This window comes from Trachypithecus francoisi, unplaced genomic scaffold (assembly GCF_009764315.1).
Source record: "Trachypithecus francoisi isolate TF-2019V2 unplaced genomic scaffold, Tfra_2.0 Lachesis_group0, whole genome shotgun sequence".
NCBI classification, from domain to species: Eukaryota; Metazoa; Chordata; class Mammalia; order Primates; family Cercopithecidae; genus Trachypithecus; species Trachypithecus francoisi.
In genome coordinates, this window is record NW_022681453.1 from 39,626,694 (window position 1) to 39,641,859 (window position 15,166).

The window sequence follows — 15,166 nt, forward strand, 5'->3', positions numbered from 1 at the left end:
TTTAAGAAGCCCTCCAGGGACTGGCGTGGTGGCTCGTGCCTGTAATCTCAGCACTTCGGGAGGCCAAGGTAGGTGGATCACCTGAGGTTGGGACTTCGAAACCAGCCTGACCAACATGGAGAAACCCTGTCTCTACTAAAGATACAAAATTGGCCGGGCGAGGTGGCACATGCCTGTAATCCTAGCTACTTGGGAGGCTGAGGCAGGAGAATCACTTGAACCCAGGAGGCGGAGGTTGTGGTGAGCCGAAATCGCGCCATTGCACTCGTCTGGGCAACAAGAACAAGACTGTCTCAAAAACAAACAAAAAAGCCCTCCAGATGATGCTATGATGCTCACACACATAAAAGTTTGAGAATCACTGCTGACTGCCTTAGAGCCACTCAGTAAAATTGTATCCCTGATTCAAAGGGTGTGACTGTTTTAAGCCTCTTGATGTGCAACACCAAAGTACCCCCAGAATAGGGTGTACAAACTTACACTGCCATCAGCCACATAAGGGGTTGCCTATGCTATGTGTATCACTTACTGTAATCTGTGCTTATTTAGTCAAAAGATCTTTCAACTGGTTTACAGGGTTCTATAGTTAGAAGAATTTCAAGAGTGTGTAAATCTGGTGTTTACATTTGAATAGACATGAAATGGCTCTTGGTACAGATTGCTTTATATGACCTTACTTTCCAGAGTTTGCTTCAGAGCTGGCATGTACAGTGCAACATTTTAAATAGCTGAGAAATTATTCCAGGGACACACTGGGAAGCATTATTCCAAAAGAGGAACCCTTTTCCAAATTAAAGATAGACAGGTCACTAATATAGTCAACATCAACTAATGATAGAAAAGCCTAAGAGTATTTGTCAAAAGACTGAAACATTTGGCAAATCTAATTAACATACAGAATAGCTGTATAATTTTTTTTTGGGGGGGGGGACATATTGTAGATGAAATTGCAATTGCAAAATTACACATACAAACACCCTTTTCAGGGAAAAAGTTGTTTGGGTTTCATCAAATTCACAAAAGTGGGGCCATAAACCTACAAAACATAAGAATGATGGTATTAGAGGCCGGGTGTGGTGGCTCACACCTGTAATCCCAGCACTTTGGGAGGCTGAGGCAGGCGGATCACCTGAGGTCAGGAGTTCCAGACCAGCCTGGCCAACATGGTGAAACCCCGTCTCTACTAAAAATCCAAAAATTAGCCGGGTGTGGTGGCTCATGCCTGCAATCCCAGCTACTCAGGAGGCTGAGGCACGAGAATCACTTGAACACGGGAGGCAGAGGTTGCAGTGAGCCTAGATCAAGCCATTGCACTCCAGACTGAATGACAAACCAAGACTCCATCTCAAAAAAAAAAAAAAGATGGTATTAGAGATACGGACTATGCCAATACAGATTTTCACAAATTGTGAGATATAATAAATCATCCAATTACAAACTTAAAAACAGAATCAAGAAAGTAAGAAGGGAAAGAAGAAAAGTTGGAAGGGAGAAAATACAAGGGTAACACCATTTCCTCAGAAATCCTGTCAGTTCATGAATAACTAAATTGAGCAAATGCTTCTCAATTTGGCAACTATTTTTAAATTAGGTATTATGGTTTCAATTATTCTAGCTACATTATCAATAGGGGTAAATTAGCTAAAATTCAGCATAAACATTTGTGAAATATGGACAACACCAACCAAATTACCACACTTGTCAGCCCACATCTAATCTCTGGAAATCACACAATCAACTTTGTGCCTGTGTAAACAGATAGTCCTGGGCCATTTCCTGGAGACCAGTAAGCAGACCTCTCCTCACCATGTGCCTCTAGTCTTTCCAAGTACAAATCCAACCGTGCTTGTCTCAAAATTTAAAATGGCTAAATGGAAAAGACACAGCTTTGGGGCCTTTAAAATCTGCAAGTCAGAAGCCAAACCCATATAGTTCAGTGTATACTTACCATCCATTATCTCCTGATGGAAGAGGTTAAAACAAATCAGCAGATGTGCACATACTGAGACTCCTAACTTCACCAAGGTCTAAAATCCCACCAGCATAGACACAGATTCGTCCTCTCCAGGCTACTGAAGATTTATTACCTAAGTCACTCACCTATCAATTAGTCATATACATCTCTTCTACAGTTTATCTTCAATTTGCTTTAAAAATTGTAAAAACTGGCCGGGCGCGGTGGCTCAAGCCTGTAATCCCAGCACTTTGGGAGGCCGAGACGGGCGGATCACGAGGTCAGGAGATCGAGACCATCCTGGCTAACACGGTGAAACCCCGTCTCTACTAAAAATACAAAAAACTAGCCGGGCAGGTGGCGGGCGCCTGTAGTCCCAGCTACTCGGGAGGCTGAGGCAGGAGAATGGCGTGAACCCAGGAGGCGGAGCTTGCAGTGAGCTGAGATCCGGCCACTGCACTCCAGTCCAGGCGACAGAGCGAGACTCCGCCTCAAAAAAAAAAAAAAAAAAAAAAAAAAAAAAAAAAAAATTGTAAAAACTTTTCATGTTATCTGTTTATGTCTTACTGCACCTTGATTAAATTATGAAATCTTTGAATGCAGGGTGATACTGAGAATAATATATTTTTGTATCCTCTAGCCAACTATAGGACTATGAACATAAGACAGGTTATGTTCTTATGTTAATTTTCTTTGGCAAGGAGCCAGGGCCAAGGACATCTGTCTGCTCTGTGAGTGACTCACTAAGTGAGTCCAACCTCCATTTCCTTACTAGACTGGCTGAAGATTCTTTTAACTACCAATAACGTCAAAACTTTTAATTTGTAAGATGCTGTCAGCTAAATGATAAGAAAGAAACTTTAGAGGAATGATGACAACTATAAGTCATTTTGCCACTCCAGAAATTGTGAAACAAAGTCTTAAACAATAGTATACATATAGCCAGGCACAGTGGCTCACGCCTGTAATCCCAGCACTTTGGGAAGCTGAGGCAGGTGGATCAAGAGGTCAAGAGATCGAGACCATCCTGGCCAACATGGTGAAACCCTGTTTCTACTAAAAACACAAATATCAGCTGGGTGTGGTGGCGTGAGCCTGTAGTCCCAGCTACTCGGGAGGCTGAGGCAGGAGACTCTCTTGAACCCAGGAGGTGGAGGTTGTAGTGAGCCGAGATAGGGCCACTGCACTCCAGCCTGGCAATAGAGGAAGACTCAGTCTCAAAAAAACAAACAAACAAAATACATATATAGTATAAATACATAGATATTTTTCAGAGAGAATTTAGAAAAGAATGAGGAATGCTTCCTCAGTTTTGTCACTGTAAAGTAAGGGTAGAAGTTTGTAGAAGGCAAATCTTGTCACATCTGCCATTCATTAATCCAGGGATTGACAAACTTTCTGCAGAGTGCCAGATAAATATCTTAGGCTTTGTGGGTCACACAATCTCTGTTGCAACAACTCACCTCTGCTGCTGCAGCATGAAAGCAGCTACAGGCAACAGTAAGCAAACAGGTGTGGCTGTGTTTCAACAGAACTTATTTACTAGGTGGCAGGCTGGATCTGGCCCAAGGGCCATAGTTTGCTGATTCCTGGTCTAGTTGCAGACTTATAGTGCCTTATACCTAGCTCCTACCCAAAGAAGGTACTGAATGAACAGCTGAGACAAATTTAAAATTATGTACAGAATGCAATCTTGACAATTATAATTGTGAATCACTACATTACAAAATATAATCTTGATAATTATAACTGTGAATGTCACATACTCAGCTTATGCGTTATGCTTTTCCTGTCTTAAAAACCTATTAATGGGCTGGGGGTGGTGGCTTACGCCTGTAATCCCAGCACTTTGGGAGGCCGAGGTGGGTGGATCACCTGAGGTCAGGAGTTTGAGACCAGCCTGGCCAACATAGTGAAACCCTGTCTCTACTAAAAATACAAAATTGTGGGCATGGTGGCACATGTCTGAAATCCCAGCTACTAGGGAAGCTGAGGCAGGAGAATCACTTGAACCTGGGAGGTGAAGGCTGCAGTGGGCTGAGATCACACCATTGCACTCTAGCCTGGGTGACAAGAGTGAAACCTCATCTCAAAAAACCAAAAAACTACTAATGATACAGAAAGTCTATATAAATACACATGATATATATACATAGCACACAGCACAAAACTTTGTGTTTATAAGAAACAGAAATTGAATGAGAAAAATCAGAATATCATCATAAAAACACACATTGTAAATGCATTTTCACTTAATGCTTTCGGATGTTGAATTCCTACTGAGTTGAAATGGAAATATCACCCATAGAAGAAAAAAATGAGGGAAGGTAAGCAATATTATCACAGTATTATTTATCATACACATTAGGACTAAAAATAGTCAGGAAAGAATGAGCATTATGTCATTCTCTATCAGTCTTTAACCTTGTAAAAGGTTGTTGAGTTTGTCGAGAGTATATCAAGAGTCAATACAGGAGGCGATAAAGACAACTACTTTGTATCATGTGGCCCTGAAAAATTAACACTTAATAATTATAATAATAAAAAGTCACTTTTGTCCTGCTTTAGGATGCTAACTCTTATTTTATTAATTTTTTCCAAAAATATTCCTTCCTTGGGCTCTGAGAGGCATGACCCTGCTGTTGAAAAGCAAAAGACATTTTACGCACAATTTTCCCTCTACTAGGAAGAGGTATATTGTGCCCTTCAGTGAACGTAAAATTGATATTATCATCTCTTAGTTTATATCTCACTACTTAACCTTCAGATTAAAAGTTATTGGATTTGAATGACTAAGAAGACATCATGTCACCTTCCCTTCAATGTGGAGAGACACAAGTTGAAGACGAGACAAGGTAATGTGATAAAAACATGAATTTAGGATCAGTGGATGCTCTGCCTCTTTTTTTTTTTCTTTCTTTCTTTTTGTTTTTTTGAGACAGACTCTCGCTCTTGTAGCCCAGGCTGGAGTGCAGTGGCACAACCTCGGCTCACTGCAACCTCCGCCTCCCGGGTTCAAGTGATTCTCCTGCCTCAGCCTCCTGAATTTACAGGCGCACGCCACCACACCCGGCTAATTTTTGTACTTTTAGTAGAGACAGGGTTTCACCATGTTGGCTAGGCTGGTTTCAAACTCCTGACCTCAGGTGATCCGCCCGCCTTGGCCTCCAAAGGGGATTATAGGCGTGAGCCATTGTGCCCGGACAGTTTGTCTCTTTCAGTAAGTGGCTGTGATACTGAAAACTCAGTTGTGTTTGTGTGGATAATAAATTCTGAAATTAATGGTCTACCTGAAGAAACTTTGCTGAAGATGAATCTGTGTTAGGAAGTTCATTTTATTTTTGGTACAGTCAAAAAGGAGCTGTCTAACAATAGTGATAAAATAGTTAATTCAAGGGGAACGTAGGGTTGCCACTCTTAAAAAAAAAAATCGGCCGGGCGCGGTGGCTCAAGCCTGTAATCCCAGCACTTTGGGAGGCCGAGACGGGCGGATCACAAGGTCAGGAGATCGAGACCATCCTGGCTAACACGGTGAAACCCCATCTCTACTAAAAATACAAAAACTAGCCGGGCGAGGTGGCGGGCGCCTGTAGTCCCAGCTACTTAGGAGGCTGAGGCAGGAGAATGGCGTAAACCCGGGAGGTGGAGCTTGCAGTGAGCTGAGATCCGGCCACTGCACTCCAGCCTGGGAGACAGAGCCAGACTCCGTCTGAAAAAAAAAAAAAAAAAAAAAAAAAAAAAATCCAGTACCCTCCACAGTTGGTATCTGCACTATCAGTTTATGTAGAAGATCCTGCAACATGTCCACATGGAAGGACTAAAGAGAAAAACAGAGCTTGCTTCCCACCTTCCCTCTCTGGGCATGGCTCAATTTAAATACACAAAGAAGACTGGGCCTTTATGTCCCCAGGATCTATACCTCCTAAATGAGTCTTCCAATAGCACTAGCTGTTTAATAATTGCACATTGTACTTTTCCAACAAAAGAAACACAACATACACTCCCCCACCACCTTAAAAACAAATTCATTCTAAGAGGCTTGTGTCAATATGGAACAAAGACTTTATCAAAGATCTAACTTCGTAGTTTTGTTCTCTCCAAGAGATAAGCCCATTCCACGATCACTAGGAGCACTAGCAGTTTATCAGTACTTCCCATGTGACTTTTGGAAGATGTACTCATTAGTAACTGTCAAAGGCTAAATGGAAAATACTTGATAATTTCAATGCAAATAAACATATGCAATCAAAATAGTGACTTTTAGCTACACAGAATGTCTTTATAAAAAAAGTCTTTTTAAAAAATGATTTTTTCAAAATAACCCTATCCTTTATTATACGTTCTTAACCTCTTAGTGGCAGCTAAGAAAGTTCAGGTTCTTCCCCATGCCCCTCTCTTTTCTGTTTCACGGTGCCCCCATTTTGCCAGTCATTAAGATGGAACATCCTGACTCATCATTGGTAACTCCGACTCCTTGGTATTTGCATACCTCGTAAATTCAAAAGGTCCTGCTGGTTTCCCAACATTCTCCTCAACAATCTCTTTTTATCCAGCCCCTCCTTTCTCTTTCTGTTTCACTCATTCATAAATAGTCTGTCAAAGAACTGCCCTACATCAGGTACTATGCTGTGTGCTGCGGAAGTACCAGGGAATGAGGACGGTGATCTCAGCCCCCATTCCCTGATGGAACTTACACTTCACTAAGGCATTCAGATGGAGGAGGAGATGTTCAAGAAGCCAGGAGGGATCAACAACAGGGCGCCCTCAATTCATTGGGGCCACGTTAGTGGCCCATTACTAAATGTCAGACCAGCTGCAGTAACACTGTCATGGCCCCTCATCTCTCTGGGATTTCTTCCCTTCTAACCCAGCTAGGTTCAACCTTCTCATTTACTTTTAATACACCCCCTCTCATATGACCTTTCTTCTCTACTTAGAAGCCTCCCATAAGCTGAACCCAATATGCCTTTTCACCATCTTTCTATTACCTCCATAGTTATTCTTCAGGCTCTAGCTAAGTAAACTCTAAGTTATTCTCCTATTTTTTCCTAGCACCTAACATATCAGTTCCCCCTCCACTCCCATTTTCTTCCACATATTGAGGCTCAATAAATAACAGTTAAATGAGGCTGGGTGTGGTGGCACATGCCTGTAATTCTGGCACTTTGGGAGGCTGAGGTAGGAGGACCCCTTGAGGCCAGGAGTTCAAGACCAGCCTAGGCAATATAGTGAGACCCGTATCTCTACAGGAAAACAAACAAACAAAACAGAACAACAACAACAAAAAAATAGCTGGCCTGCCGTACCAGCAACTCAGGAGCCTGATGGTGGGAAAATCGTTTGAGCCCGGGGAGGTCAAGCCTGCAGTAAGCCATGATCGCAACCCTGTACTCTAACCTGGGTGACTGAGCTAGACCCTGTCTCAAAAAAAGAAAGAAAAAAGTGAAATCAAAGAATTGCAAACGATCAAAGAAATAAATTGCAGCTGTTTTCTAGTGGAGCTCACTTATTAGCCCACTTGCAACAAAGCTGAGACAAGGTCAGTATGGGAAACTCTTCACGACATTTTTTCGTCGGGGGGAGGGGAGATAATGTGGCTGTATTTCTATGAATCAAATCAAACAGAGTATTTAGCAAAGGGTCTCTGGAATGTTACAAGTAACACTTCATAATTACAATAGATTTGAGTTCAAAGACAAAGTGATGAAAAGAAACTTTCTAACATGGAGTTCAATTCCCTACATAAACTTCCTTCTTGTGGCTCAGTGTACCACTGGCATTTATATTGCTATTCTTCTTTGTCATAAAAGCAGTCACCTTGTAACCCTTTTTATCAAGTAATCTATGCACTACCTAAAAGTACGCTAGACTCCATCAGGCGAGCTATAGGTTTACATTATATAAACATTCCAATTCTGCCTGCTCAGCGCTAGTTGTCAATAAACGCAAGCCATTGCAAAACAGCAAAGGAGGTTCCTTGCCTTCAGAGAACAGATAGGACCTGCCAGTTTTGCAAAAACAAACTCTTCACAATCACTGAAACTTATCTGTCAACAAATTACCATTAAAGTCATACCTCCTGAAAGTTCAAAAACAGATTTGTGAGTAGACAAGAGATAGGGCGTTCTTTTTTTATGATTATTTTTATTAGCTCACAGGTCAGGGCTTAAAATTACCTTTTCAAAGTGGCAAAGCTTTCTCTTGAAGTCAAGAGGGTACACTTCACTCATAATGAAATGTGGCACCTGGCTTTCTATTACCACATTCTCCTATGTTGTGGGTCCTTTTTCTTCTTTTGCTTCTCGTGCCATTTTAATTTTCAATGGAGAGATTAATGACACACAACTGTTTAGTAATCAAAACTTGAAAGAATTTCATACAAGTCTCACATCACAAGTTGCATAAATCTTTGACAACAATATTTTGATGGAAGGCAGGTCTAAACTAACAGAGTAGACAACTATATTTAGCATTCAGGGTGAAATATGCCTTTTCTAGAAACAGCCACAAAGGGAATCAAGACAATGTGGGGGGTCAGTGTTGTGGCTGCTTTTTCTTTATTTGTCAGAATTATCTGAATTCCTGTCTCAGTTTTGTTTCAGTCTGTTTCTATGGTTATCACTAACATTTTGGTGGCATTCATTCCTACACAAAATATTTTTGACCATCAATACTTTCCACATTACTTGAACTACTGCAACATCTTCAATAAAAGTATATCTCAGCATAGCAATTCCTTTAAAATTACAGCTGGGTTTTTACCTACCAGCAAGGGAAGGTGCTAGCCCCCAGCACAGTACTTGGCCCCATTAAGGCATTCAATAAATACTAATAATACCTTCCTCTATGCCCCTTTCCTGGAAGTTCCCCTTCTAGGACACAGAGGTGCTGACCAGCTTTTCCCTGTCAGCATCAAGAGACCCTCCTTTCAGACACAGTCTCCAGCAGTTACAATGGGAAAGGCTACTTGAGGGCATTCCTAATAAAGTTCATAAGCTACCTTTTTCAAAGAAAAAAGTGGTAGAATGGTATGGCCAACCCAGCCATTGCTACCCAGTCTTTACACCTATAGATCCATACCATATAACCTGCGTCATTTTCCATAAGGTATGAAACAAGGCCAGGAATGGCCTCTGGAATTTTAATATGGTGCCCCAGAGGCCTATGGGTAAAAATGAGATGCAAAGAATGAGATGCAATAAGCACCTTCATGCAGTGGTGCTTAATCCAGTACAGGCACCAACAGCTATTTCTTGCAGGCACTGTTTCTCAGAGGCAATTAAAAAGCTGGAAATGGCCGGGCGCGGTGGCTCAAGCCTGTAATCCCAGCACTTTGCGAGGCCGAGACGGGTGGATCACAAGGTCAGGAGATCGAGACCATCCTGGCTAACACGGTGAAACCCCGTCTCTACTAAAAAAATACAAAAAACTAGCTGGGCGCGGTGTCAGGCACCTGTAGTCCCAGCTACCCGGAGGCTGAGGCAGGAGAATGGCGTAAACCCGGGAGGCGGAGCTTGCAGTGAGCTGAGATCCGGCCACTGCACTCCAGCCTGGGCGACAGAGCGCGACTCCGTCTCAAAAAAAAAAAAAAAAGCTGGAAATGTTTGCGGGACAGCTTTCTTTTTCGACTCAATATCCACCAGCAATTTCACTAACAATAACTAATGAAGGGATGCATTTTGCCATTTTGAATGTGAAGAGAAGAAATTTCATTTGCTTGTGTATTTTTTGTTTTTCGACACAGGGTCTCAATCTGTCACCCAGCCCAGGCTGGAGTGCAGTGGCAAGATCTCAGCTCACTGCAGCCTCAACCTCTCATGCTCAAGGGATCCTCCCACCTCAGCCTCATAAGTAGCTGGGACCACAGGCATGTGCCATCATCCCTAGATAACTTTTGTATTTTTTGTAGAGACGAGGTTTTGCCACGTTGCCCAGGCTAGTCTCAAACTCCTGAGCTCAAGCAATCTGCCTGCCTTGCCCTCCCAAAATGGTGGGATTACAGGCATGAGACACTGCATGCAGCCTGCTTGTATATTTATTTATGCTGAAACAAAAAAAGTTAAACTTAAAACACTGACACTATGGTCCCTCTACTACCATTTCCCATGTTCAGAGGACCCTGAGATTTCAACTCCTGATTCTCCCAGGTTCCTCCGGTACTGTATTTTCTACATCCTCTTTGTTTTGTTGTTGTTGTTGTTTATTTATTTACTTATTTTGAGACAGACTCTCAGTTTGTCGCCCAGGCTGGAGTGCAGTGGCACAATCTTGGCTCACTGCAACCTCTGCCTCCCAGGTTCAAGTGATTCTCCTGCCTCGGCCTCCTGAGTAGCTGGGACTACAGTTGTGCACCACCATGCCCAGCTAATGTTTCTATTTTTAGTAGAGACAGGGTTTTGCCATGTTGGCCAGGCTGGTCTCCAACTCCTGGCCTCAAGTGATCAGTCCGCCCCGGCCTCCCAAAGTGCTGAGATTACAGGCGTGAGCCACCACAGCTGACCTCTACATCCCTTTGAATGTACATAACTAGACTCTTTGCCTGAGTCCCACCCATTTCTCTGATCTTCTTGTATTCTGGGAAGTGACTAATCTTTGACCTCCTTCAACGGCTCATTGGAAAAATTCAACCTGATGGGTCCTCTTTACTCCCCTTCTTTTTCAAGAGAATTTCCTATCTACCGTTCCCACCTCCTTACTAGTCATTTCACATTTTCTCTCCTTCTTTTACATTGTTAACTTAAAACATACACAGTCTTCTGGGCCACAAGACCCAACACCTTAAACCAGATGTCAAAGAAAGAAGCCACGGGAAGTAAACACTTTGCTTATCCACACTCTCTAAATAATACATGTTCAAACTCCAAATACAGCATGTCTTAAGTTTTTTCTCACAGATTCCCTCTAAACTGTTCTCTTCATATAAAATGATAGCCACACCTCAAAACTGCAGCAACCAAAGCTCTCTCTATACTGACTTGCAGACAATAAAACTGCCAGGTGGTACCAAAAAAAAAAAAAAAAAGGAAAGAAAGAAACCCCACAAAAACCTCATCATTAAATGGAATGTTGTTAAGAAATAGCTGTTTTATTTAACAGCTATTCATTTTTATTGAATAAACATTTTCTAGAATGCATTCTGTTAATTGACCTGACAGCATATGCTGTATATGGAGAAACTTCTAAACATTATGCTCTATGTAATATGCTTATCTGAAACAGCTCTCATTTGCAGCAATATGGAAATAAAATTCTGCTTTCTAAAATTCAAGACTTTTAAAATGCATTAATCCACACAGTTTATGAAATTGTTCTGGACATTTTAAAATCCTTTCTTTAAGAAAAAAAAACTTTAGTAATTGCTAATAGTATTTGTTGCTGAGTTTCATAATGGAGTAGTGCACATTCAATACAACTTTTACAGACATAGAAATGGTGCAGGCATAATAGGAAATAAAAGGCAGTTATGTATCGGGTAAAGAATTACTCAATGGATAAAAGAAAATGTTCAGAAACTCTATCAAATTATATTATTAGAAAACTATTGTTATAATAGTTTCATGGCCCAGACATAAATAGAGTTGAAACATTACAGAGATAATACATTTAGTTTTGAGGAAGGAAGACAGTTTGTGAGTGTGTTGGCAGGCTCTACCAGCTAATGGCAGCACCTCTCTTGGGCTGATGGCTTCTGAGTGATGAGTCTACCTTCCAGCCCAGAATTGCCAACTCCACTACCTAGAGGCATAAATGAGCAATGCTGCTGGTGGGAATGAGAGCAGGCTGGAGGGCTCCCTGTCTTCAACAGCAATTCATCTCCCAACAATTGTTGCCCTTGTGGGACTATCAGCCCAAGGTTACCAGATATTCTAATTTTTCAAAAGAAGATGGAAAAGCCAGATTTGCCCCATTTCTCTAGGTTGTCAACTAATTTTTAGAAATGACAATGCCATTTGAACGCAATTAAGTCAACCTATAAACAAAACTCACTATGGAACTAGTGCACTCCATAATGAATCTTTGTCAGGGCCCTCCCATCCTGAAAAGGGCATTTGCTGTAATTTATAATTATCTTTGATAATATGGAGCAAACATGGAAAGGTTTGCATTTATTTATTTTAAATCCTGGCACTAAGTAAAAACTCTCCCCATATCCTCAATGATGGTATTGGTGCAACTGGAAAATCCTCCAACATTCAATATAATATACAGCATAATTAACTCGTTTTTATGCCAGGTCCTTTTAAGCCAGATCTTCGTGTTCCATGGACTTCTAACATATTTTACAGTTCTAATTCTCTTCCACTGTCCTACATTAATCAAAGCTGTAACCCCTGTTGTCTTTGTACTACGGAATCTGAATGTGCCCCTGGCGAGGAATGGGGGAAAAGTCAACAGGAATTAAATTTCAGTGCAACTGTTTACTCAACTGTGGCCTGCAGTTATTGAAATTTTATCCGTGGTTTTGTGTGACTACCGCAGTAATGAATTCAGCATGGCTGTGATTTTCTCACTGCTGGTATTCTCACTTCAAGTAAAAACCTGTAGAATAAAAATGATGAAAACAACCCTAGTCCATTGTAGAATGCTCACACTTCTCCAAACTGTCTAATTGTTGCAGTTTTCAGTCCAGAAGAAAACTCTGATAACTCTAGTCCTGTAGAAATATTTTCAGTCCTGCAGTTTTTCTTATTTCATCTAGAGATTTCCCTTTTCCCCAACAACCTGTTAAGAGCCTTATCATATACTTAGGGGAGTTGAACAGCTGTCAATGTCACATTTTAAAAGACCTCAAAAGGCTTTGCTAACCACAATACAGGGGGTTTTAGCCACAATGATAGACCCCACTGCTTTGTTTCTTCCCAAAACGTGTCAACGGCATACGGAGAAAAAAACTGTCATAAAAACATTTGAAAACAGTATAAAAGTCTAATCATAAAACATTTCTTGACCTTTGTATCAATAACCAGTAACAACAAATTTTCCAAAGTGGTCATGGCCAAAGGAAGATGTGGATAAATACATTTGCAACTGATACTTTTTAAGGAAGATGTTGGTGAAGTAGACTTTTATAATTTTATTCTATGTAGCCAATTTGTTACTGCTGTTGTGTGTGTGCACGCATGCGAGTTTTGGGTTTATATGTAAACCACATGTTTTGATGGTTTATATGTAAAGTTTTTTGGAGATCCTGAATGATTTTTAGCTCCTCAAATAAAAATCAGAAGTTAATTTCCCATTTTTTAAATTAATGTAATCTAAATACTAATTATTTAGTATCACCACACCAGTCAGTAGCCCCATCTCAAGTGCTCAAGTGCTTCATAAAGAAATAGTCAATCTTGACACTCGTCTGGTAAGGGCATAGAAGACGTCATTCAAAAACATTAACTATTCTGAATAAAATGGCTGAGAACATCACATGAACACGTACTAGCACAAATACATGGAGACCCTTTTACTATCTACTGCACGGTTTCGCTAACAACCTCACTGGTTGGAATTTGGCCATCTGCACTAACTTAAATGCACAAAGTTTATACACAACGAACATCACAAATTCCATCTGAAGTGAGCTCGTGGTGCAGGCACAAATGGGTTTGGGCTGCCAATGAAAGAAAGATCAAATCACTTGCAGGAAGTCCTCTGAATTAAGACTTTTGCTGGTCTGTTACTTTTCCTTTCTTTCACTTTGTTGCATCTTTCTCCCAACAGGTTCCACAGTCTCATGTTGGTTCCACCACCTTGTAAGGAGCTAACAACCTAATCATTCCTTACTCAACTCTTTGCAAGGAGAAAATAAACATGGTTTAGAGCTTGTCTCAAAGTTGCATCCCAAACATAAGCTTAGCTTGTCTGACACAGATTCCAAGAAAATGGTTTGAGAAGCACTTTGTCCCTATCTTCTTCCTCCCCACAAAAGTTACTGTAGCTTTCAGAAAGGCCCAAAGATACCTCATTCTTTTTAATTCACCTGTTTCTGAGCGGCATCATAACTATGTTTTGAATAAGTAAATCGAGAACAAAACATGTCATAAACCATCTATTATCATTAACAAATCCTAATAATATTTCCTGATTCCAAGACAGGCTAGAAAACCAAAGCCAGTCTTCAAGCAAATGCCGTTACTTATTTGAATTTTTATCAACACTTTGACAACAAAACACCATTTCTTGGGTCGCCTGTACCATCTAGAAATATTTTACCAGTCACTCACAGGTACCCAGTCCCATACCTGTAAAAAGTATAACTAACAGGAATGAGTATACCCCAACTTACGTACATTTTGGGGAGGCGCCAATAAGAGATAACTCAAAGCAGTAAGACTTAGCCACAAACTCACTGCTGCATGAATACAGGGAACATATGTAAATACCCTAAACCCCCAAATCCTACAGGTAGAGGAAAGCAGCTTCCTACAGTGATGCCCATGTTCTACATGTTTTGGCTGTTATCTCAGCATTTCTGCCTGTATTTCTATGTATTTATTTAAACTCTCCTTACTCACCTACTCTTCTTCTCTCTTTTATTCCTTAGCTCTTATTTCCTTCTTCACAGGCTTAAGCCTGTTTTTCGTTTAATTTTTATATTTGCATGAAAGCAGTGGGAACCATTTCTCCAAAGAATAATTTTATTCAAAACGGGGAAAAGTTGGGCTGACACAGGTCCACTCAATCTTCGTCTCAGCAACTGTTCCCCACAAGGGGACCTGCAGGACTTTCCAACTCCCAAGGGCTTGAAAATTAGTCTCTTAAGCCAACTGCTGGGACTCCTAGAGGGCCGATGGTTTATGAGATGCCACTGACAGAATGACAGATTGGCAGACAGGTGAGCACAAAATGCTGATCGTGAGATCGTGATTAAACGTAAAATTCAGCGGTAAAATTCGCACCCACCACCCTCCACCTCCCAGGACTCCAAAGCCCCAGTACCTGTTGCTGCTGCTGCTGGGCGTGGGCGAGGTCAGCTGCCCCGATGTCCACCGCCGGCGTCTCTCCGTTGGAACGCCCCTCCCGAAGACCGCCGCACTCTAGTAAGTGGTTGCTGCCGCCCGACCCATTCTGGATGGCTGAACTGTTACTTTTTGTCTCAGTCCCAGATTCTTGCATCATGACTCAAAAACCTGATACAAGGATTTCCAAGATGGGGGGCGGGAGGAGGGGGGAGGGAAAAAAAAGCAGCTGTTAAAACAGTTGTGCATAAGGAGAAGGGCC

At 41.4% G+C, this 15,166-nt stretch overlaps 1 protein-coding gene across 12 annotated transcripts in view; it reads right to left on the bottom strand.

Annotated features, from left to right (window-relative positions):
• FOXP1 (forkhead box P1) overlaps positions 1–15,166 on the bottom strand; it is a 639,577-nt gene that overhangs the window by 232,758 nt on the left and 391,653 nt on the right. For all 12 annotated transcript variants that reach the window (XM_033210432.1, XM_033210433.1, XM_033210442.1 and 9 more), the window contains one exon: positions 14,885–15,075. In XM_033210432.1, coding sequence (XP_033066323.1) covers positions 14,885–15,064 — 180 coding nt within the window. In that variant the 5' untranslated portion in view covers positions 15,065–15,075. The remainder of the gene's footprint in view (positions 1–14,884; positions 15,076–15,166) is intronic.